General features: G+C 39.3%; 1 protein-coding gene across 5 annotated transcripts in view; it reads left to right on the top strand.

The window, feature by feature from the left end:
* MDFIC (MyoD family inhibitor domain containing) overlaps positions 1 to 25,160 on the top strand; it is a 132,554-nt gene that overhangs the window by 96,968 nt on the left and 10,426 nt on the right. For 4 of the 5 annotated variants that reach the window (XM_073651925.1, XM_073651926.1, XM_073651928.1 and 1 more), the window contains 2 exons: positions 14,419 to 14,694; positions 19,463 to 19,748. In XM_073651925.1, coding sequence (XP_073508026.1) covers positions 14,419 to 14,694; positions 19,463 to 19,731 — 545 coding nt within the window. In that variant the 3' untranslated portion in view covers positions 19,732 to 19,748. The remainder of the gene's footprint in view (positions 1 to 14,418; positions 14,695 to 19,462; positions 19,749 to 25,160) is intronic. The other variant, XM_073651927.1, reaches the window with a different exon arrangement.

The raw sequence follows: 25,160 nt of genomic DNA, 5'->3' as shown, positions 1-25,160 counted from the left end.
CAGCAGGCAGGAACGGACTGCCCCCAACCACCAGCTGCCTATTTGTACCTGGCCGGACACAACAATATAGAGAAGCCCTTTTTTTCTTAATTATTTCATGAAATAATTAAAAAAAAAAATACGTGGAGCTTCGCCCTATTTTTGTGTCCAGCCAGGTACAACTAGGCAGCTGGGGCTGGAATCTGCAGCGCAGGGAGGCCCAAGCTTTCTGGGCCCCACCCGCTGCAAATTGCAGTCCGCAGCCGCCCCGGAAAATGACGCGTTCATAGAAGCGCCATTTTCTGGCGCTGTACCCAACTCATCCAGGGCCCTGGTGCGGTGGCTCACTGGGTAATAAAGGGGTTAAGGCCAGCTTGGCATTATCAGCTGGCCCTAAGCCCGAAATTCATGGGGTCACGCCAATATTAGACATGACCACCATGAATTTCTAGTAAAGTATTTAAAAAAAACACAACACCCAGAATAAAGTCCTTTAATTGAAATAAACACACAATTCTTTATTGTTCTAAATTAAACCATACTTACCATCACGCCCATTCCAGCTGAAGCCAACGATCTCCTGCAATAAAAGAAAAATAATAAACCAACCTCATCCTTACCTTTCCATGGTTCCCACGACAGCTTCAGCTCTGCTACATCGAGATGACAGGCTGGACCGCAGCAGAACGCTGCCATCCAGCCTGTCATCCCGCAGACACTGAGAAGCGTAGGCATGCTTGCGCTCCTCAGTGTCTCTCTGTGACGTCATCCAGATGAGCCGAGTTCATGTCCAATGAACTCAGCTCACCTCATGCACGTCACTGACAGCGTGGGAAAATTCCCACGCTGTCAGTGACGTGCATGAGGTGAGCCGAGTTCATTGTCGGCTCATCTGGATGCCGTCACAGAGAGACACTGAGGAGCGCAAGCATGCCTGCGCTTCTCAGTGTCTGCGGGATGACAGGCTGGATGGCAGCTTTCTCCTGCGGTCCAGCCTGTCATCTTGATGTAGCAGAGCTGGAGCCATCGTGGGAACCATGGAAAGGTAAGGATGAGGTTGGTTTATTATTTTTCTTTTATTGCAGGAGATCATTGGCTTCAGCTGGAATGGGCGTGACGGTAAGTATGGTTTAATTTAGAACAATAAAGAATTGTGTGTTTATTTCAATTAAAGGACTTTATTCTGGGTGTTTGTGTTTTTTTTTTTAACTTTGACTATGGGATTAGTAATGGGGGTGTCTTATAGACGCCTCTCCATTACTAACCTGGGCTTGATGTCAGCTGGTATTATAAGCTGACATCAACCCCAGCCCTATTACCCCACTGCCACCGCTACAGGGCAGTGGGAAGAGCGAGGCTAAGTGCCAGAGTTGGCGCATCCTGTGGAGGGGGCCAATATTCATGGCACCCTTCCTGGGCTATTAATATCAGCCCCCAGCTGTCTGCCTGGCCTTTGCTAGCTATTAAATTAGGGGGAACCCCACATCATTTTTTTGGGGGGGTCCCCCATTTTAATAGCTAGTAAAGGCTAAGTATTCCGCTGGGGGCTGATATTAGCAGCCTGGGAAGCTCCGTGGGTGTTACCCCCTTCCCAGGCTTCAAACATCTGCCCCAGCTGTCTGCTTAACCTCCGCTAGAGACTAAAATTACGGGGAATCCCACGCCTATTTTTTTTTAAATAAATCCTTTATTTTAACACTAAATGACAAGTACAGTAAGCAACACTGTCACTGTACTTCATATATATGTGACTGACATGTTTCTATCTATCTAATCTATGTGTGAAGCTCTATTCTGTCTGTTATAAATTGTCGGGTACCGCTGCTGAATTGCCGGCCGGCTTTTTTAAAGAGACAGTGCATGAAAACACTATTATTTTTTTTAATAAATCCTTTGCACTAAATGACAAGTACATTAAGCAACACTGTCACTGTACTTCTTATATATGTGACTGACATGTTTCTATCTATCTAATCTATGTGTGATTCTCTATTCTTTCTGTTGTAAATTGTCGGGTACCGGTGTATGCGCTGATGAATTGCCGGCTTTTCGCATAATACATTCTACATTATTCTTAGTAGGAAAGAAAGGGTTTATTTTCATTCCGATATTTCTGTCCCATTGACTTGCATTGGTTTCCGGTATCGGAATCGGCGATATCCGATACTTTTTGAGTATCGGTCCGATCCAATCCGATACGATATTTCCTGATATCGGAAGGTATCGCTCAACACTATTGATGACCTATCTCAATATGACATTGGTAAGGTGATAACAACAATCAGCTGAAAACCCAAACAAAGAGATGTATGGGCAGAACATAGCAGTACCGTGCTTTGCTTAGTGGCCTCTGAGTATTGCTGTACATTTATTTTAATGGGAGATAAAGCTATTCTATATATAATGTTATAGGTTGGCTCGCTGCTTACAGAGGTAGACACAGGAACTTGTCATTTGTATCTTTTACTGGCTTATTAAAAAGGTGTGGCATAGACCAGGAAAAGATACAAATGAGAAACGTTCCTGTGTTTACCACAGATGGTGGAGAATGCAGGCATCGATCCCGCTACCTCTCGCAGTGGTAAAGAGAGCTGAACCCTGTTGTGTTTTATTTCCCTGAGCGGGCGGATCCCCACAGCCATATGGACTGTGCTATATGTTCTCTTTTGTTTTCCCGTTATGCCAAAGGCCTTGTTTATTTTCCTGAACTTTGCACTGGTTTATGCTGCACCTTTTTAATGAACCAGTAAGACTTCTTGCTTACTTTTTAATTCTATAATTGTGTCAGTATAATGAGGCTTTATTTTTGCTTTTATTTACTTTTTATAGTGTTCAACCTATGGGTTGAATACCTGTACTGTTTTATTTATAGCTGGTAGTGATACCAATTATAAACACTTGTATTGGTTGCATTTATTTTCACTCATTGCTTGGCCTGGGGCTTCCATGGCAACCATTAGCACCTTGTTGGGGTTCCAATGGGGTAAAAGACGGAGCCCCCTACCTCTAATCACCATTTATATGGCAGTCACTATTGACAGTGACATCTAAGTGGTTAAATGTCTGCGATCAGTGCTAGAACTAATTGCAGCCATTTCAGCAGATGTCAACCGTAATATGCAGCTGACACCTACTGATGATGAGGCAGGCTCTGCTTGTGATGGTGGTTTGCCAGAATGCATTGCCCATTGTGCCATACAAGTACAATGGATTTCAGGAAGGGGTTAAGAGTTATTTGTTGTCCTAGCTCATTGCATTTAACCTGTTTCTGAGCTAAAATAAAAAATTCCTTTGCTTCCCTTAAAACCTTCCTCATTGATCTCATTTTGTCTTATATTGCAATCAAAATTGATAAATCCAGTTCTACAATGTGAGTCCCATGAGGTACAAAAGGAGCTTAACCTAATATCTAGGCTTCACATTTCCATCAGCGACATATACAGTGTATTTTATTTACATAAATAATTTTATGAAATCTACGTTTCTAATGTCTATTCTTTTTTTTTTCTCTATCGGTTATTTATGCTCAGAATGAAACACAATGGATTTAATTATTTTATTGCTAAATGCAGTTATAACCCAAAGAGTTCCACCACAGTAGTCTGTATATTAAAATTACTCACAAGAAAGTTCCACCCCTGTTTAATTAAGCCAGCTATTAAAGTGTAAATGTCCATATGAAATGGAGTAAAATATGTCTTACTGAGTGAATGAGTTACTATTTCCTCAGATTAAAGTCTTAGTTTAATTGAACGGTTAAATGAGTTCCTTAGTTTCGATATTTTGTTTACTGAACTAAACACTTTAACCATTCTGGAACCTCCTCTATGAGCCAGAATGGAGAGCCACTTTATAATAGCTGGCTGCCATAAAATACTACTTGCTTGGCTGGCTACGTTTTTCCTAAAAATCAGCTGTTTGCACAAATTGGATGCCAAGCCAACCAGCTGATTGTCTGGGTGGTTGCTCTTTTAATGTAACATAGTAACATAGTCTTCCTTCAACCTTAAAAACTAAGTCCATCTAGTTCAACCCATAGCCTAACATGTTGATCCAGAGGAAGGCAAAAAAAAAACATGTGGCAAACACTAAGCTCCACATTGGGGAAAAAAATTCCTTCCCGACTCCATATGACAATCAGACTAGTTCCCTGGATCAACGCCATATCAAGGAATCTAGTATATATAACCTGTAATATTGTACTTTTCAAGAAAGGCATCCATGCCCTTCTTAAATTTTAATAGTGAATCACTCATTACAACATCATGCGGCAGAGAGTTCCACAGTCTCACTGCTCTTACAGTAAAGAATCCCGTCTGTGATTATGATTAAACCTTCTTTCCTCCAGACGTAGAAGATGCCGCCTTGTCCCCGTCTCTGGCCTCAGAGTAAAAAGATCAGTAGAAAGGTCTTTGTACTGTCCCCTCATATACTTGTACATAGTAATAAGATCACCCCTAAGCCTTCTTTATTCCACAGTAAATAACCCCAAGTGTAATAACCTGTCTTGGTATTGCAGAACCCCAGTCCTTTAATAACCTTGGTCGCTCTTCTCTGCACCCTCTCTAGTTCAGCTATGTCTTTCTTATACACCGGAGACCAGAACTGTACACAGTATTCTAAGTGTGGTCGCACTAATGACTTTTATAGAGGTAAAATTATGTTCTCCTCATGAGTATCTATGCCTCTTTTAATGCATCCCATTATTTTATTTGCCTTTGCAGCAGCTGCCTGACACTGGCCACTAAACGTGAGCTTGTCGTCTACCAATACACCCAGGTCTTTTTTAGTTACAGTTTTGCCCAGTGTTTTACAATTAAGCATATAATTATGCATGTTATTTCCTCTGCCCAAGTGCATTACCTTACATTTATCCCCATTAAAGCTCATTTGCCATTTATCAGCCCATGCTTCTAGTTTACATAGATCCTCCTGTATTATAAAATTGTCCTCCTCTGTATTGATTAACCCGCAGAGTTTAGTGTCATCTGCAAATATTGAAATATTACTCTGTATGCCCCCTACAAGGTCATTAATAAATATGTAAACCCCTTCAACATACCCTACATAAGGGTATGTTGCCACGTTCAGAATTTGAAGCAGAAATGTCTGCAGCATTTCTGCATCTCCTTGACAGGAAAGACGCTGCTGAAAAACCGTGCGGTTTTGATGTGTTTTTTGAAGCGTTTTTGTACATCAATGACTGCTTTTTGGAGCTAAATAAAGTTATTTGGTGGGAACATTCTTTTAACCCTTGGATTACCATCAGAACTGGGGTGAGTATATTGGTTAATTTAAATGATTTAAAGAATGTGTCTGTTGTATTTTAAATAAAGTGTTTACTTTGTGTCTGTGTGTTTTTATTTAACTCTTTACTTTAATTAGGTTTCATGATGAAAGGGTCTGATTGACACCTTGTCATCACTATACAAAAGAGCTAGGTGTCGGCTAATCCCATTCACCCAATCTTCATTAGCATTTCTATTCATATAATTTCTGAGGCAGATGTGAGCTGCTATTTTGGCCAAGATCAAGAGCCGCTACAAGTTTGATTCTGCGTGTTTATACAGCGTCAAACCCGCAGCGTCCAGATGTTACAGCATAGTGGATGGGATCTCTAGAAATCCCATGTCCACTATGCGTGCATCAGAGGCTGCGAATCACCCGTGGACACTGACATGCGGCGCTTCTTTCAGGACCGCAGTATGTCAAATTCTCTTGCAAAGTCGCTAGTCTCCGCAAAATAAATTTGACCACTAGAATGTATTGAATACGATAAATCCGCATGGCTCAGTGAACACATGCGGGTTTACCTGCGTTCAATAGAATGCAACGTTTTGGACGCAGCAAAAATATTCTGCATCCAAAGCACTGATACGTCAGAATGGCACAGAGCCTAAGATTTAAAAAAATAAAAAAAAAATGGCGTGGGCTCCCGCGTTATTTTTATACCCAGCAGAGGGAGAGCCGACCGCTGGGGGCTGATATTAGTAGCTAGGGAGTGGGCCATTAGCCAAAAATGTTCCCTGGCTATTAATATCAGCCCACAGCTGTTTGCATAGCCTTTACTGGCTAGATTACAGGGGAACCCCAGAAAAAAATTGACGTAGGGTCCCGCTATAAAGTCTAACCAGAAAAGGTTAAACAGACAGCTGCGGGCTGATATTAATAACCAGGGAAGGTGCCATGAATACTAGCCTCCTCTGCAGCTAATATCACCCCTCAGCAGTCCAGAAATGGCGCATCCATAAGATGCGCCAAATCTGGCGCATAGCCTCCTCTCTTTCCACTGCCCTGTAGAGGTGGCGAGTGGGGTTGGGGTTCACGTCAGCCTTGTATTGGTGGCTGACGTGAAGCCCAGGTTAGTAGTGGAGGGCGTCTATAAAACTCCACCATTACTAACCGTTTACTAAGTTTCCGATACTTTATTATGGCCGTGAATTTATTGAAAAAGCATTTTAATGAAATAAAAAACACATTTTTTTTATTATACTCACAGTCCCCAAATCCCTCGATCTTTTGTTTAAAAATAAAAAACAACCATATCCCTCACCTGTCCGGCGTCATGACGTAGTCTACGATTCTGTCACAATTGTCCCTCGGCGATCCGGGTCACTTCTACAGCAGTGACATCAGCAATCACTAATGTCACTGCTGTAGAAGACAGCAATGTATGCTGACAGGAGTGTAAAATCACTTCTGTCAGTGTACATGCTGCTGCAGGAGTGAGGTCACTGGGGTTAATCAGCTGAAGATCAGTTGATAAGCCACCGTGACCTCTGCACCAGTACTGGTGGGAACATTCTCCAGAATGTTCCCACGCAGCATCGGTGCCGTAAAGTGAGGTCATGTGAGCTCTCAGTTGATCTTTTGCTGAGAGCTCATGTGACCGCAGCTCCCAGCAGTGAACCGCCAGCTGCCGGGAGGATGACCTAGCCGGACAGGTGATAATAGTGTTTTTTTATTTTATTTTTTACTTTTTTTTTTCTTTTTTTTACACCGCATAGTACCCAACTCGGCTGAGGAGATTACTGTTCCCCTCAGCCGCGCCACTCTCGCTGTTATCAGCGGGAGCGGCGGTCGGATAAGGGGAGTAGTACTCCTCCTCTGCAGACCCGGGTATCACCAACAGCGTTTCTGCAGCGTTTCACCACCCATTGGCTTTAATTGAAACGCAGCAAAATAAATAATATACCTGCAGATTTGCTGCGGTGCAATTAAAGTCAGTGGGCGGTAAACGCTGCGTTTTTTTCCGCAATGGTAATCCTGAGAGGAAATTTTCGCGTCATGTGCACAGCACATCAGGATTACCATTGCAGTAGCTGGCAGACCCATTACTAAGCGTTTTCGCTGTGTTTCTGCGAAAACGCATCAAAAACGCTACGTGTGCACTTAACCTCAGGAAAGTTTTTGAACAGCTGCATCTTCCATATTCCTCAAGAGCTTTTATCATCACCTTGGAAATCCATAGGCATTGGTATTAAGTTGATTCCACCTTTTCAATAAAAATAGCTTCCACTCTTCTGGGAAGGTTTTCTACAAAATTTTAGAGGCTGTCTGGGGATTTCTGCCCATTTATACGAAAAGCAATTTGTGAGGTGTTGAATTGTTGAAGGTATATTGCTCACAATCTCAGCTCTAGTTGATCCTAGAGGTGTTTGTTGGAAGAGCATGAGTCCTGACCTCAACCCCATCAATCTCCCTCAACCCCATCAATCTCCCTCAACCTTGCCTTTATGGACCTTGCTTTGTGTACTGGGGCACAATAATCCTGGAACAGAACAAGGCCTTTCGCAAACTGCTCTTACAAAGTTGCAACCATAGAGTTGTACAAAATTTCATACTATGCTGACGCATTAAAGCGAAGCTCACAGCTGATACTTGCTGCCATATTCATGGGCAGCATATATCCGATGCTGGTTGTATGATTACAGCCAGGTATGCTTGACTCTGAAATGTTGCAATGTTTCAGAGAAAAACATAGTTTAAAAAGCCGACAAGAAACAAGCCACACTTGAGACTAGCCAGACAGGCGGGTCCTGGGAGAAGCCCCTGGCGGCTTTTTAAAGTGTTTTTTTTTTTTTTTTTTATGAAACTTTGCTGTGTTTCAGAGTCAAACATACCTGGCTGAAATCATAAAGCCAGTGTGTGATCCTTGCTGCCCATCGTTTGGGCAGCATGTATCTATTGTCAGGTTCCCTTTAAGATTTCTCTTAATTGAACTTAGGAGCTTAGGTTAACCCCTGAAAAATAAAATGCCGTCTGGAAGGTAATGTTCTCCTTTAATTTGACAATCCCAGACCTGTCCAACAGACCAGTCCAATGGCGGCGTGCTTTACACCGCTCAATCTAATGATTGGCACTGTGCTTAGTTATGTAAAGCTTGCATATAGTTGATCAGCCATTCAAAACCATGCCATGAGGCTTCCAGCTCAGAGTTAATGTGTTAACCCCTTACCGACATGACATACTAGTATGTCATATGCCGACTCCCTGAATTATTCAACCATTATCTACCGCTAACCACTGCGGCTGGAGCGGAGCCTGTGGCTATTAACCTGTTGAATGCCACTGTCAATCTGTCAGTTTTATCGTATAGTGAACATGGCAAATAAAAAATTGTGGAATTGCACACTTTTTTGCAATTTCAATGCAATTGAATTTTTTCTTCCTGCTTTTCAGAGCATCACTTGATAAAATGAATGGTGTCATTCAAAAGTACAACTCTCCCCGCAAAAACAGGCCCTCATTAGTGCTATGTGCATGGAAAAATGAAAATGATGGCTCTTGGAAGAAGGGGTGGATAAAACGGAAAAAAAAAATGGGGCTTCCATTTTTATTTTAGGAAGGAGTGGGCTGCCTCAGACTGGTGAATTCTCTGAATAACACCTATTAACAATAGAGGTCACAAATGTCCATAAAGGGGTTTTCCTACAAACAAAAACCTTCTAATCAATAGATCTTTGAATAAGAAGTTCCACAATTGGATGTGTTTAAATAAAATTTTCCTGAGCTGAGATAATCTTATAAATGTTCCCCTGTGTAATGGCCGTGTCTGACCGTGTATGGAACAAGGTCTGATCATACCACATCTCCTGGGCAGGGGAGGACACAAAAGAGTATACAGACATTACAGCAGGGGATCACAGATGATTCTTTCTTTGACGTAAAATATTGTTTAAAGACAGGCAGTGAAATATTTTACTTCACAAAAAATCAGCTGTGATCCTGTGCTGTAATGACTGTATACTCTTTTGCCTCCTCCCCTGCCCAGGAGATATGTATGATCAGACCATGTCCCTGTACGGTCCGACTCAGCCATCAGACACCACAGCACAGAAAAAAGTATTTTTTTTTTAACACAACCAATTGTGGAATTTATTTTTATTCCAAGATCTATTAATTAAAATGTACTTTGTTCGTGGGAAAACCCCTTTAACGTCCCACAGAAGGACCTGACTTTCCAGCAAAAGTGGGTTCTGAATGTCAGGGCTGTGGGATCCCACCATGCAGACTGCTCGTTGTAAGAACTCTGCGCTGCTGCACACTTTACTATGGTAACATCATTAGAGCAATTACAGTTTAGTAACAGCTTTGTAAAGTGTGCGGCAGTGCATGGGTAATGAAAATAGTGAGCTCTATCACCTTCACAGCAAGTAGGACTACAGAAGGTTGTAGAATCTGGGATCCGTCAACCTGCAAGGTTGAATCTGACTTTTGGTAAAAACTCTAGTCCTTCAGGGGGACATTAGTGACACTTCGGACCTATTTTGTTAATTAGTGTTATATAAAGAAATTCACCTGTCTGAGGCTGTCCACTCTTTTCTTAAATTAAAAGGGCAGGTGATAGGTACTCTTTAATGTTCATAACTGCAGAATACCAAACCTCTTTCTGCACTGAGTCAGCAGAGTGACTTTTATGTTCTATGCGCCTCAGCACTTTGTGACTGTGGATGTGGTTACTAAACGCTTCCACATTTTAATAATAGCACTCACAGTGGATTGTGAAATATATTGAAGGGAAGAAATATCAAGAACTGACTTACAACTGTAGCATCCAAATGCAGTACCAGGCTTAAATTCAGGGAGCTCTTTAGAATGAATCCATTCTTTCACAAGTGTTTGTAAAGGCAGACTATATGGTTAGATTTTATACAATTGTGGCAACAGGACTGCATGAAAAACCTGAGTTCAGTGATTAACTCCCTTAATGACCTTAGATGTACATGTTCATCTCATGTCAATGCAGGGTGTATGGAGCGGGCTCAGGCGCTAAGCCTGTCTCATTCGCGGCAGATGTTGGCTGTGTTACTTCTGAAGTTTTTCCAGAGGCTGAGCTTCTTAAAGACGCACCCCTTTTTTTTTTGAAGACCAAAATTTGGTTTCACTCTATCAAGTGAGTAACCGAGCTACATGTCAGCAACCAGCTTTGATTGTCTTATCTTTTGTAATAACATTAACAGTTTATATAGTTTTGTAGTAGCATCTATTGTTCAAAAATATAATATTTTGCATGTTAAAAAGGATGCAAAAATCCGTGGTGTGCGGAGTTTGAACCAAACTTATAAATATAGGGAGCATTTAAACATTCTCTATTTTTGTCTATAAAATAATTGTATACAGAAATATTTATTGTGTATCACACTGCTATGTGGATTGTGCTATTCCGCTTTAGCGAGACAGATTTGTGGCTAGAATACAGCACTTAAAGGCGTGCAATGAGTCTTTTAAATTAATTCTATATACTTAATCCCAATTGTGTAGTCAGTGAAGTATAAAATATTGAAATCAGCTGGGTATACTGTGTTTTTCTTTAAAGCTTTTTTTAATAAAACATTTGAAACTGTTCATTGTGAATGTCAAATGGGAATCTTTTCTCTTCTAATATGTAGGAAATTGTGAATTCTCAGTAATAGTGTATAGCCTGTCTTTTGCTGCAGATGCTCTGTGTTCACACAACTGTTATTTTCCATTCTGACATGCACTGCATTTGTTGCTGAATAGTAAGAATACAATTTTTGCTTGTACGAAAGAGTGTAAATGGGATCTTTTGTAAAAGGGAATAGTCTCCTAAGAATGATATAGCAAATGTTGAAAGTTAACATAAAAATGCCACTTTTTGAAAGAAAAGGTTTGTCAAAAAGTTTCTTTGTGCATTTAATGTGTGCGATTATGTAGCCTAAAATGCAGAGTTTGTAAAAATTTCTTGAATATACAGGCAAAATATGAATAATTCAAAACAACTCCTAAGTCCAACTCTGTATTGTGTCTTTTATATCTCTGACTGAAGATAACATTGTTCTCCCAATAGAGCTGAATTTGCACAAGTTACACCTCTGAAAATGCCAAATGGTCTTTAGTCTAGTTTTCAGAGCCGTCACGTGTATAAAAGAAAGACTACTTATTGAGAATAATAGATCAATAATGTTCCATTCCACTTGTCTGTTGAATCAGCCCTATAGCCCCTTCATTTTGTCTATGTATTTTAAGCAGTATCTTTTATGTTTTTTTTAAAAGGACGACGCTCTTTACTGCTATCGGTAAAATAAACCCTTATAAATTAATTTTGCGTTTGATTATAGCTATACCTTGGGGTGCAAAATGGATCTTCAGCTTTTTGTTAATGCATGTGGTATTACTACTTAGGAACAAATTCCATTATAATGAGTTATTGTTTTTAAATTAGCAGTTATTCTACATTTAAGTCATAACCTAATACTATTCTGTATTTTACATAACCTACTGTACATTTGTTTCATTGGTGACCTACATACCAAAAGTATACTATAGATGATGTATTCTCATTTTAAGAGGTAACCAGAATATTTTATTAGTAAATCTTTATGTGCAGCAATACAGACAATCGTTCTTCAAATTTATTAGTGTTTTTTTTTAACTAAACAATGTGCAACCACAAAACGCAGAATAAGTAACACAAGCAATGAAACCCAATGAAGTCCAAACATTAAAGTCTGTTATTTTGTAAATCTCTATATGCAGCTAGTTTACTACATGCAAAATGTTATATTTTTGTTTTCTCATTGGCCAGTGACCAGCTAATGTTTCTCAATGTTTTATATTACATTTTTTATATGCACATTTTTTTCCAACCATGCATTAAATGTTTTGGAGAGTTGAGAAGGTTTTTTTTATATATATTAAAATTTCTACTAATTAATTCATCATTTATTCTGTCGTATTTATTGATGTGCTTATTAGTTTTGGATGGTTTGTGCTCCTTTTTTTTACTAATGTTTCGTATACCAGTAAAGCACCCAAATAATTGACTATTTTAGATCATTTGGAGGACTAAAATTTCCTTAGGTGGGGCTTGTTATTTTTTCTGTTTTACTTTAAAACACGCAGAATTTTACAGTTTTGTGCAAGTACTTTTTTGGCACAACTAAACATATTTTTTAAAGGGTGTGTGCAGAATTGTAACTATTTTTTACTGATCCAGTGCATACAATAAAAGCAAACAAGTCCTTATATTAAAAGCCAACCCACTCATTAGCTTCTATAAGTTTCTGACCTTACCTGAGGATGCCACTGCTGTTTATACCGCTCACCTGCAATAGCCACTAGGGAAATAATGTAGCATTCTATGACAGCCATTTAAATAAATTGCCTACTATGTGTACTATGTATTAGATGGGCCCATTTGATTCCTCTAAACAATAGACCCCATCCCATTTTATGAAGTCCATATGCCCTACTAGCACATAAGGCATCATTTTCTTACAAGTAAGATTTTTCTTTTGTTATGCTCAAGGAAATGTTGAAAAGAAACTTTCATGGCAGGGCTATACTCAGGAATTGCCATCTACGGACCAATTCAAAGATACAGTATAATTGTTTGCAACGCCTCTAGGCTCCTAAAGAAATTGTGTCAGCGCAAAGTGACTGTTCATACCAAGCGCGTGCACCTTGGGCTTGGTTCAGTGCAACTTCCCACTTACTTGTTTTCCATCTATCATCAGCTTTCTCCGGCTTCTGAAGCGACAGAGCTATCCATCAAGGAAAGGAAGGCTGAGCTGAATGTAAAATAATTAGGTGGGGAAAGTGCACTGAACTGCCTATACTCGCCAGGTGTCTATCAAGTGCCTGTGCTTAATTTGAACAGTCAGTTTGTGCTGACAGTTAAAATAATTAAGCTTTGTGGATTAGTAATAATCTATTTTCGTATTGGTAGAACATACCATATTTCCAAGCAGTGGGGCAGAATCTGATTTTGTTAGTGATCAGAATTGGCAGACTCTCCCTGTGTAATATTTACCCACGAGAACGTAGATTAAGGCTTGGGTAGTACAGATTTTTTTTTTTCCCTGTTACTAAAGGGGTTTCCTCTTTCAGCAAAGAGGCCCCTGAATGCCTACAGGCCAGTAAAATAACCACACCTGAATGTATTCCCTCTTCCCCACTCTAGCACCGTCTTTCCACCACGTCACATTTACAGCACATATCACCACTGTAGCCAATCACTGACCTCAGCGGCTCTGCCAGTGCAAACAGCCTGAGCTGTGTGATGAGCTGCAGCCGCGATGTGCGCTATCCATCTGACATCACTGCTAACTGGTGCAATAGCTGGGGACACTGTGTACCATCGGGCTTTATTAAACAGGCCTGCAAGTATTTGGGGTCCAAATTGCCAAAAAGGGAAAATCCCATTAAATGCATTAATGTGATTAATCCGCTTATTGTTTAGCTTGTTCCATTTTGGTTCATTTTTATGCGCATATTCAATTTTAGAACAAATAGAAAAAGATGATGAAAGCTGCACTCACCTTTTCTTTAAAATCAGTATTCCTTTATTTCATATATTGAATAAAAAGTCAGTGGAAGGCAGGGAGTGCGGGGAGGAGAGACTGATGACAGCCGTTTCGGTGAGTGCAGCTTTCATCATCTTTTTCTATTTGGCATATATCACTATTTTTTAAGTTTGCACCAATATGTTCTTAATCCCCGGTTTGTGTGCCCTTTATATCAGGTGGGGTCTATAAGTTGCCTGACAGATGGTGTGGACATTCTGTTTTGTATATACAATTTTAGCTTTACGATTGCCTACTTTTTACATTTACCTGAATATACTTTTAATTTACAAATATGTCCATTTTATAGTATACGATATTTGTGGTTGCTTTCCTGCTGCTGATTTTATTCATTAGATGGCTTCCATTGTCATAGTATCAATCAGTGAACCTTTATACAAAAGCTACGATCTGCCACAAAAGAGTTTCCTTTCCTAATTAATCTACATCCACAATCCATTTATAATATCTGAAATTCTGCTACATACATAAATAAAGATGTGATAATTCGTGCAGCAGGAGGATGTTTTTCTCTCTAAAATATCTTCTAGCCGATTTCCTCTGGCTGTGGTTTTAGAGAATTCAGTTTAATCTTTTTATCTTTCCTTTTTTTTTTCTCTCTATGTTTAAGCCCAACCTCAGAGCTTGCCTCAGCCAAATACTTCAGCACTGGAACAGAGCGAGGAAGAAACTGGCAAGATACAAAATGGTCATGTAGGTCTGAGTAATATCAATGGAATCCACAATGGGGTCAAACATGTTGCTGCAGATCATAGAAAGTTATCAGCTCCCGTTTCTCAAAAAATGCACAGGAAAATCCAGTCCAGTTTGTCTGTGAGCAGTGATGGCAGCAAAAAAAGCAAAATGAGTTCAACATATTCTCAAAAACCTGAGGCATCACCAGAAGGTAAACCGATTCCTTATTTATCTAAACATGTTTACAGTGCACGGAGTAATCTTTCATTGTCATCTGAGGATCCAATTTTGTGTGCGCTGTCATTGTATTACTTTAAGTAGCGTGCTGTCTGCAGAGTGTCTGGCAATTATAATACAGTATTTTAGTAAAGTTGTATTATTACTATTATAATTACTTTTTCCAAAACTACTAAGGGCATATGGATAAAGAAAAGATTCAAGCAGTGTTTTCCATACTTGGCTTGTTTAATTTTCTAAATAATTCCCTGGCAAAAATGTACATGTCATTGCAATTTAAGTTCTATGATTGCACCAAAAATTTTGTTGGCACACATTCACGTACGGGAAAGAGGAATAATAGGTCTAGCAAATCGTTGTATTTTTTGGGACCTGTTCCTCCAACAGTAACGAATACAATATCTGTAGCAAATGTAGATGTGGAATGATAATCAAATTTAAATGTATTAAGTCTAAAAAATGGTTAAAGGAAAACTCACATTTACATAACTATAGGCGTGAAAGATAATGTTGCCATCCCTAATTAGTGACTTTCGAGAAGGAAGGGGCTGCAAATTTGCGGAGTCTCTTAATCACCACGGTGGGATTGAGAAGTAGATGCACATGCAGTTCCATAATGGAGAACTGGAAATTTCACAAAATCTGAAAAGTCAGAAAACCTAAGGGGCATAGTGCTGTGTCTTTATAGACCAAATAGTCAAGAGTAGATTTTGAGAGCCACTTTTAACATCTTAAATGTTAAGCCCTTCCCAAGACAGCAATCTTGTTACTCCACTTTCATTTTTTATCCCCATTTTCAAATTGTAATAACTTTTTCATCTGTATGCATTACTATATGAAGGTTTGTTTTTGTTTTTTGCCGCCCAATTATAGTTTTGAATGCCACCATACCAATTGTATGGGCGGAGGTGAGGTGACCAAAAAATCAGCCATACTGACTTTTTGATATATATCTATATAGACTTGAACCTGCTATCGCTTAATCGCCAGTTCAGTACCCAGCAATACTTGTATTGTAGTGTATTACCCTTTGAGTGATCTCTTAAGACTTGCCTGTAGCAGGACTTAATAAGAATACTAAGATGGCTCCATAATTATGAACTCCTCCTCATTACTTTGAATTGTTACCAATTGCCCATGCAAATATATTAGAATGTCTGTCATTTTTCTATATATTAAGAGGCTCTGACATGATTTTGTTCCTGATTGATTTCTACTATATGACTACTGCATGTCTGCTTGTCTTTACAAATCATCCCTTCGATCAGCTTCAGTAAGCAATGGTAATTTTAAAACCTCATATTCACTGGCTGCCTTTTATCTTAAACTCCTTTCTGAAACTTTACCAACTACTGTTTTTATATACTATAAAGAATTATCATTTGCTCCCATTCCATGTTCAAAGTTTGTAAGATCAAATAACTTATCAATTATGCCTTTTATCGAACTTGCTGAATATTTTACCTTTTGCCTTCTTATACATCCAGTTTATTTGAAATTGTCAAAATCTGCATTATATCCACTTAAAAATAGTCAAATTGTCCTTCTGTTTATAATAAACTGTTTAATAAAGAGGTATTTACAGAACAGTCATCATAATATTTCAGTGTAAACATTCTGTCGATCACCCGATGAACGAACATCTTGCTCATTCATCCGGGGAAAAGATCTTTTGTGCAATCCCTAAGATAATCATTCTCGGTGGTTCATCGTCCTGTGTAAACATGACTCGTACTGCCAAGAAAATTGGTAACCTATTCGCATTGTTCAATCTACTACAGATAATTTGGTGTGCTTGATTTACCACAGTCTACCTGTGAAAACAGGCTATCAAACAACTGCTGATCAATGCAGGTTTACTGATCAGTGATTATTTAGTGCTGCCAGTTTGTGTATACCTGTGTAAGGCTGTGTGCCCACGATGCGTTTTTGCAGCGGCAATTCCGCTGCAGAAACGCTTAAACGCTCGGAAGAAGGTCTGCCATGTTCCCCACTATTAATCCACATGTGCTGTGCACATGCTGCAGAAATTTGTGCTGCGGATTATCATTGCGGAAAAAAACGCAGCACTACCAATTATTTTGCGGAAGCGCTGCGTTTTCGCCGCCATTGACTTGCATTGGAACGCATGGATTATACATCACTGGATCTATACATGCGGAATCCATGCGTTTCAATGTGCAGATGGTACCCGGGTCTGGAGGAGAGGAGTCTCTCCTCCGGACCCGGGTACCATAGAACCTGTAAAAAAAAGAATAAAATAAAAATTATACTTACCTTCTGATGGCCCCCGGTGTGCTTGTCTTCGCTTGCCGGCAGATCGCGGTGGACTGAAGGACCTGCGTTGACGTCATTTAGTCATGTGACGGCAGGTCCTTCAGCGTACCGCGAGCTGCTGGCAAGCCAGGACGGATCGAATCAAGACTCCGGGGACCATCAGAAGGTAAGTATAGATTTATTTTTTACCATTCTTTTACGGTCACACTAAATAAATCTATGCCGGTTGCATGGATTTATATAGTGTGACCAAGTTGTCAAGCACTTTCCAAGTGATGCTAAAATCGCTTGGAAAGCGCTTGTCAACCCGCATGCGGAAATGCAAGTGAAGAACGCTTCACATCCGCTTGCCCCTGGCAGGAAAAACGCATGTACAATCCGCATGCGTTTTTTCTGCCAGGGAGATGCAGAAACTCTCGGGAAAAATCCAGAGTATTTCTGCATCGTGGGCACATAGCCTAAATCTTCTAGATTCAGTTATCATTAGATATTATAAATCAAGACAATAGGGGTCTGATATGTACGAGTCTGTCAGAATATATTTCATTTTATTCTCTGATAGAAAATGAAGGCATAATATACAGTTTAGTCTCAAAACCAGTTTCCCATTTTTTTCCAGTGATTTTACCTGGATGCTTTAGACTACTGCTTAAAGCATTCTGATATCTTGGTGTAAGGAACATACAATAGGTTGTTTGGAACCATTTGAGATCCTTTAGTGGCAACTCCACTACTTTAGGGACCTGTCAAAATAGATAAGCTTCAGTCTTTTAGAAAAGGCAAACTAAAAATTCATATATTTTTTCTTATTACATATTTCAACTGCATGTGACTTTATCATCACAGTTCAACCAGTTACAGAGTATGGAAACCAGTGGCTAGACTTGAAGTTCGTGGGCCCAATGCATAATCTAACAAGGCCCCCTTCTATCATAGTTTTTTAATAGCATTGGTCTTTTGGCAAAAAAAAACCTTTTGGGCCAACTTAGGCTTCAGGGCCCAGGTATGACTGCAACCCCTGCCACTATTATAGTTATGCCCCTGATGGAAACTAATCTTTTAATGGCTTGTGGTGATGAATGGTAAATAGTCTTTTGAATTGACCATTACTGCCCGATAATAGAGATGGCAATTTTCCTTTCAACCCACCAGGCTTATACCACAGACTGTTTCTGTGAGCTTTTACTCTTTCTCCTCTTTGACGCTGGTCAGTCAAAACACCGCCGAATCATAGAAGAGAAAGGGAAGGTCACAGATGAGATTTGTCTCATGTTAATATGATGAGAAGTTTGCAATCTCTGCTTTCCTTCCAGCTATTGAAGTGCAGATGCACAGGCGATCAGGAGCGCTGGAACATCGTCCCAAATGTGTTACAAGCGATGTGCTCCTGGTCTTGTATTCTCCAGCACTCCAATAACAGGAAAGAACATGGCAACTGCGGAGTTCTCAACGTGTTCACGTAAAAAAAAAAAAAGTCTCGTTTACAGCCGTGAACTTCCTGGTGGAGGTTTGCTTTTTCCCCTCTAATACCCGGCCGTGTAAGATTGACCAGAATCATAGAGGTAAAAAATCAAACGCTCACACAGAAGTTCTGTGGTATACAGTTGGCTGAAAGAAAAATTAGCTTCTTTATTTTCAGGAGGCACACCATTCTAATGGAGGTGCACAGAGGGGAAAAAAGAAAAACTGTTCCAGAATTAGTAAATTTATGACTATTAAAAAAGGTACTCAGTTTTATATAAATAATAGAAAAAAAACATAAAAGGTCCCCTTTAAGTCATCAATTATATTTTGACATAACCATTAATTATTTAGTATTTTGCTTAATAGTCCTGCAAAGAGTAATTATTTAGCAAAAAAATTTGTGTTCATGGATATCTCATATATAATATTATCATAAAGAAACACAATGTTCCAAAGAATAGAAACTATATTGTATTGCTTATTGTATGTACATCTTTTCCAGGGTTTAATGAATATTGCCTACAGAAATAAAATCTATTCTATTGTATTTAGTAGAAGGATAATGATTTTAGCTTCTTTCTGCATTGTCTAATGTGTACTGCAGTTGATATTTATGTATCGCTTGTTATGTATTTCTTATTTTTCTAGTAGTAATCACGCACATAGGCTATTGTTCCTGAGTCCGCATGTAAAGGCATTGCTATAGGAACCTTTCAGAACAGTAACAATTGATGAGCTGAATGACATTAGGAATGCATGTTGATGAGATGAATGTAATTTACAATATGATGTGCCATTTGTGCTTTTGTTTTGCAATATTGTAAAATAGTGCAGTATTTGTTTCACTCAAAACAGCGTTCCTCAGTAAGAGAAAATAATTAATATTTCATGGAACTTATAAAAATTGTATTCCATGTTGTGTTTTTTTTCTTCCTACTTCATCCTTTTCTGTCTGTCTCTGTATCATCTTTTTAGATTTCATTCTTTCTTGTTTGTATTAGACTGCTGTGCTTCTTTGATTTTGGCCTGTCTCTTCTGTCAGTGCACTGAGTTCATCCTTGGCCCACATCAGGTTTGCTCCTGTCTGCATGAGGCCTGTAATTCCTGCTGTGGCTACTGTTCCAATGTCTGTGTGGGCCTTGAGGAAATTCCCGCTGAGGACCTCAACTTCCACTTTGATTGTGACTTTGCCCTCTTTGATTCTTGCTGTGAGACAGCTGAGTGCCTGGAGATCTGTTTTGAGTGTTCTGAACTTTGTGAATATAGCTAGCTAAAAGGATGACCAAGGTCAGTTCAGTAAGTGCATTTATTTACTGTTTCACTTACATCACATTTACATCAATGCTTAACCATTAATTAATACACTAGTTTTTACTTACCCTCAGCAGAAAAATGTGTTGCTCATGCTAACTTTGAGTATACAAGCCTTTCATAACTAGTCTGTGAAAGTCTGCTGTAACATGTTCATATATTTGGGTACAACTGACAATATCATATTAGTAAGACATAGCAAGTTACCAGTTTTCTATGAACTAAGCAGTATCATTTTTTACTTATGAGATCTAAAATATAAATGAACACTAGTCCACATGATAATCAGTTTTTGATATTGACTTGTTTTAAGTATAATGATTTTTTTACATATATTAAATTGGACAAAGGATAGATTTGTTTGCATTGTGTTGGAGACGTGTGATGTTTTAGAAAGTAAAGCATCAGATGAGAGTTGTTAAAACCACTCCATTTCTGGGTGCTCCTTGCTTTCTATAGTTGAGTCCCTTTCAGAGAGACAGTTTTTGATACCAGTTTGCTAGTTTTCAGTAATGCTATATCTGCTGTCTTTTTTTATAATATTTTGCAGATATGATAATAAACAATTCATCTTCTCTTTATTAAAACATCTTTTGTGTTCAGTATAAGAATTTTAAATGTCACCAGTATTCTTAAGCCTGATTTGTTGTGAGGCATTTCCTTTGTTTCTTCGATTTAGTATTTAGTAATGGTAGTTGGTTTAAGGTAAAATAGACACTCGTATTACTTTTTAGTTGGGACAAGGAGTGTTATCCTGCATTCTTTTGCTGCATGAGCCAAGCTTTTGCCTTGCAATGGCTTGCATAAGTATTCACCCCCTTGGCATTTTTTGTTTTGCTACCTCTCAACCTGGAATTTTACAGTTTTTTTTTTTGTTTTTTTTTGAGGGTTTGCATCAGTTCATGTAAAGAACATGCCTACAACTGTGAACATTTGCTTTTCTTTTTATTGTGAAAAAACAACAAATAGGACAAAATAACTGAACACTTCAGTGTGCATAACTATTCACCCCTCTAAAGTTTAGTACTTTGTCGAGCATTCTTTTACGGCAATTACAGCTGCAAGTCTCTTTGGAGTTGCCTCTTAACATACCAGTCAACTTCTCCAGACCATTGATTTCGATACCGAAGTTAGCGGCTCACCTCCACCCCCCCATCCTTTTTTTCCAGACTGAGTCCTGTAGAATCACAATGCAACGGCACGATGCTCAGTACAGAGAGCGTGGTGATGTTGGGTGCCGGGTTCAAATGCACGGTTATCTCTATATGCAAATACAGTGATAACTGTGTAGACTCAGAACAAATCATTGATCGCTTAATGTATTACAGCAGAACTTGTGCTGAGCTTTATAGTTCTCCTAATTCTACAGTTCTGCTACTCACCAGAGCTGTCACTCATGAATGAGTGCCTGCCCCACCAGAAAACAGGAAATAAATAGCAAAGCTGTGAGGTGCTAAAGATACAACTTTAGAATATCCCTTTTAATTTTCCTTCTTTTCACTTCTCTCGTGTGTTTAGCTGTTTTTTTTTTTCCTGCTTATCTGTAACAGTCTTCTCCACGTTTTATCTCCAAACATCATAGCCCTTGAAGCAATGAGGGGGAGCTGCTGTTTCTGTAGTAGCCAGTTTGCTGCTCTTAGCAGGGGTTAGGCTCTGTTCACACTAACTTCATGATTATCATCTGTCTGGCTGTGGTTTGACCAACTCCTCTCCTCCAGTGACTTATAATGGGTCTGTCAAGTATTCTTTTTTTTGTTATAGAACACCACACATCATGTTACACTAATCTAACCATCAAAAATCAGAAAGCTAATGGAGATTAATGCAAGTGTGAATAGAGCATAATTTTTGTGTAAATATTTAAATTCCACTATTTTTTAGGGTTTTTTTTTATTTGTAAAATAATCTGACAACTGATAATTTACCACCCTCACGGCACCGCTTACGCTTATGAGATTTAAGACTTCCTGCTCCAACCTTCCACAATTTTGGTGTTTATATTTATTGAATGCAATAGTAGGATTCATTACAGGCTAAATTTCCACTGCACTTCGTGTTAATATTTAGCAGGACTGCTTGAAAGCTTCCCTTTAAACGCATGGCCAGATGTATTTAAATTTATTTACTGTATTTTTCGGACTACAAGACGCACTCCCACCCCCCCATCAAATTTGGGAGGAAAATGGGGGTGCATCTTATAGTCTGAATGTAGTTTGCCAGGTGGGCAGCGGCAGAGTGGGGTCACAGGAGGCCGGGTCATTGCTGCAGAAAGCCGGCGGCGGCACGAGTGGGGCGATGCTGCGGGCCCCTGGCTGGGAGGAGGGATTGTATCGGCTGGGCGACGCTGCGGTTCTGGGCTTCAGAAAGACAGTGAGGCAGGAGTGGAGTCACCACTGTGCCCATTGATTTCCCAGCGGTGGGCTTCTGGAAAATGACCGCCGGAGACAGAGAATGCGCAGATTTATACCTCTGCTCAATAATGGGCCGAGATCTCAATCTGTGCATTCACTGCTGGAGAAGGACAACCCCTGCAAGCCCGTCCTCCCAGCCCGGGAGCCGCAGCATCGCACAACTCCTGCCGGCTTCCTGCAGCAGCGACCATGCCTCCTGTGTCCCCCTCTCCACCGCCGCCGCCCCTTTCATCCCACTCTGTTAAGATACTGCAGATTCAGAGTATAAGACGGAGCCACCTTTTATAAAAAAATAATTTTTTTTCAACTTTTCTTCCCCAAAGTTTGTAGTATGTCTTATGGTCCAGTGTGTCTGGTAGTCCGCAAAATACAGTATTATACATTTGTTTAAATCCTCCATAAGAATAGAAAAAGATACAAGCATATATGTATTTAACATGTGGTATATTGTCTTTTGTGTACAGTTCTATTCAAGAGTGTATTTGACTGATCCAGACATTTTTCTAGCCACATGTATTATAACCGTAAACCTGTTTAACATACTTGACATTGTGGACATGTACAACCCCTGGCAAAAATTATGGAATCACCGGGCTAGGAGGATGTTCATTCAATTGTTTAATGTTGTTGAAAAAAAGCAGATCAGACATGGCACAAAACTAAAGTCATTTCAAATGGCAACTTTAGGGATTTAAGAAACACTAAAAGAAATCAAGATAAAAAATGTGGTACTCAGTAAGGGTAATTTTTTTCAGACCAAGCAGAGGGAAAAAATTATGGAATCACTCAATTCTGAGGAAAAATTATGGAATCATGAAAAACAAACACACAAAAGAACACTCCAATACATCACTAGTATTTTGTTGCACCACATATGGCTTTAATAACAGCTTGCTGTCATGGACTTAATGAGTGACAAACAGTACTCTTCATCAGTCTGGCTCCAACTTTCTCTGATTGCTGTTGCCAGATCAGCTTTGCAGGTTGGAGCCTTGTCATTGACCATTTCCTTCAACTTCCACCAAAGATTTTCAATTGGATTGAGATCTGGACTATTTGCAGGCCATGACATTGACCTTATAGGTTTTCTTTCAAGGAATGTTTTTACAGTTTTTGCTCAATGGCAGGATGCATTATCATCTTGAAAAATGATGTCATTAACCCCAAACATCCTTTCAATTGATGGGATAAGAAAACTGTCCAAAATATCAATGTAAACTTGGACATTTTATTGAAGATGTAATGACAGCCATCTTCCCAGTGCCTTTACCTGACATGCAGCCCCATATCATCAATGACTGTGGAAATTTGCATGTTCTCTTCATGCAGTCATCTTAATAAATCTCATTGGAACGGCACCAAACAAAAGTTCCAGCATAATCACCTTGCCCAATGCAGATTTGCGATTCATCACTGAATATGACTTTCATCCAGTCATCCAGAGTCCATGATTGCTTTTCCTTAGCCCATTGTAACCTTGTTTTTTCTGTTTAGGTGTTAATGATGGCTTATGTTTAGCTTTTCTGTATGTAAATCCCATTTCCTTTAGGCGGTTTCTTACAGTTCGGTCACAGACATTGACTCCAGTTTACTCCCATTCTTTCCTCATTTGTTTTGTTGTGCATTTCCTGTTTTGGAGACATATTACTTTAAGTTTCCTGTCTTGACGCTTTGATATCTTCCTTGGTCTACCAGTATGTTTGCCTTCAACCAGCTTCCCATGTTGTTTGTATTTGATCCAGATTTTAGACACAGCTGACTGTGAACGACCAACATCTTTTGCAACATTGCGTGATGATTTACCTTCTTTTAAGAGTTTGATAATCCTCTCCTTTGTTTCAATTGACATTTCTCGTGTTGGAGCCATGATTCATGTCAGTCCACTTGGTGCAACAGCTCTCCAAGGTGTGATCACTCCTTTTTAGATGCAGACTAACGAGCAGATCTAATTTGATGCAGGTGTTAGTTTTGGAAATGAAAATTTACATGCTGATTCCATAATTTTTTCCCTCTGCTTAGTCTGAAAAAAATTACCCTTACGGAGTACCACATTTTTAATCTTGATTTCTTTTAGTGTTTCTTAAATCCCTAAAGTTGCCGTTTGAAATGGCTTTAGTTTTGTGCCATGTCTGTGATCTGCTTTTTTTCAACAACATTAAACAACTGAATGAACATCCTCCGAGCCCGGTGATTCCATAATTTTTGCCAGGGTTTGTATATGTTCAGTCAGTGGCACACACACAGAAGAAAGCCCGTGTGCAAAAACAATGTATGTATGGGAATTTGCAGTCCAATAGCTCATCATAATGCTCAATTTCACCTTTGGAGGTGGAAGTGGGTCCCCTTGTCTCTTAGGCCCCTGTGCAGTGCAGACATTGAAAACAATACTCTGAAGGATGCCATAGTTTATACCAAGCAAGTCTAGCAAGCTTCTTATATTTTTTAGCTAAAACCCCACTAAATCACTGCAATGCATTGAAAGTCTGTTTGAACATACCCTAATAGTTGCAATTATCTCTGAAAGTGTTTCATGACAGCAAACTTTTCAGACCTATGAATGAACTACTTTCTTTCCTCTCTTATTTCTCTATGCAGCTTTGCTCTGTACATTTTCCCAATAATTGCAGTATCTATGAACCTGTCAAGCACTTGTAATTGGTATACTGTAGGTTCCTTGAATGGAGATTGCAATTAGCGACAACATGGATGAACTGACTACATGTGCACCTAACACAGACTTTAACTGGCGACCAGCACTCATCAGCAAAGGTTGTACCTACTGGCATGTGAAAACTTTGCACAGTTGGAGATATTAAATTATCCAATAAATTGTTACCCCAGAAGTAATGGCACAAATATTCTGTATGATATCTATGGAGCTTGCCAAGCATGTATACTTAATGTGTGATTTTTCTTTCCCTGAAAATCATTGTGCATGTTCACGCAAAAAGAATTTTGTGAATAATTGTTCGTTTGA

The sequence above is a fragment of the Phyllobates terribilis genome, unplaced genomic scaffold, assembly GCF_046119375.1.
Source record: "Phyllobates terribilis strain yellow unplaced genomic scaffold, ASM4611937v1 Scaffold_11__3_contigs__length_659146591, whole genome shotgun sequence".
Lineage (NCBI taxonomy): Eukaryota > Metazoa > Chordata > Amphibia > Anura > Dendrobatidae > Phyllobates > Phyllobates terribilis.
This window is presented reverse-complemented; position numbering and strand designations above follow the sequence as displayed.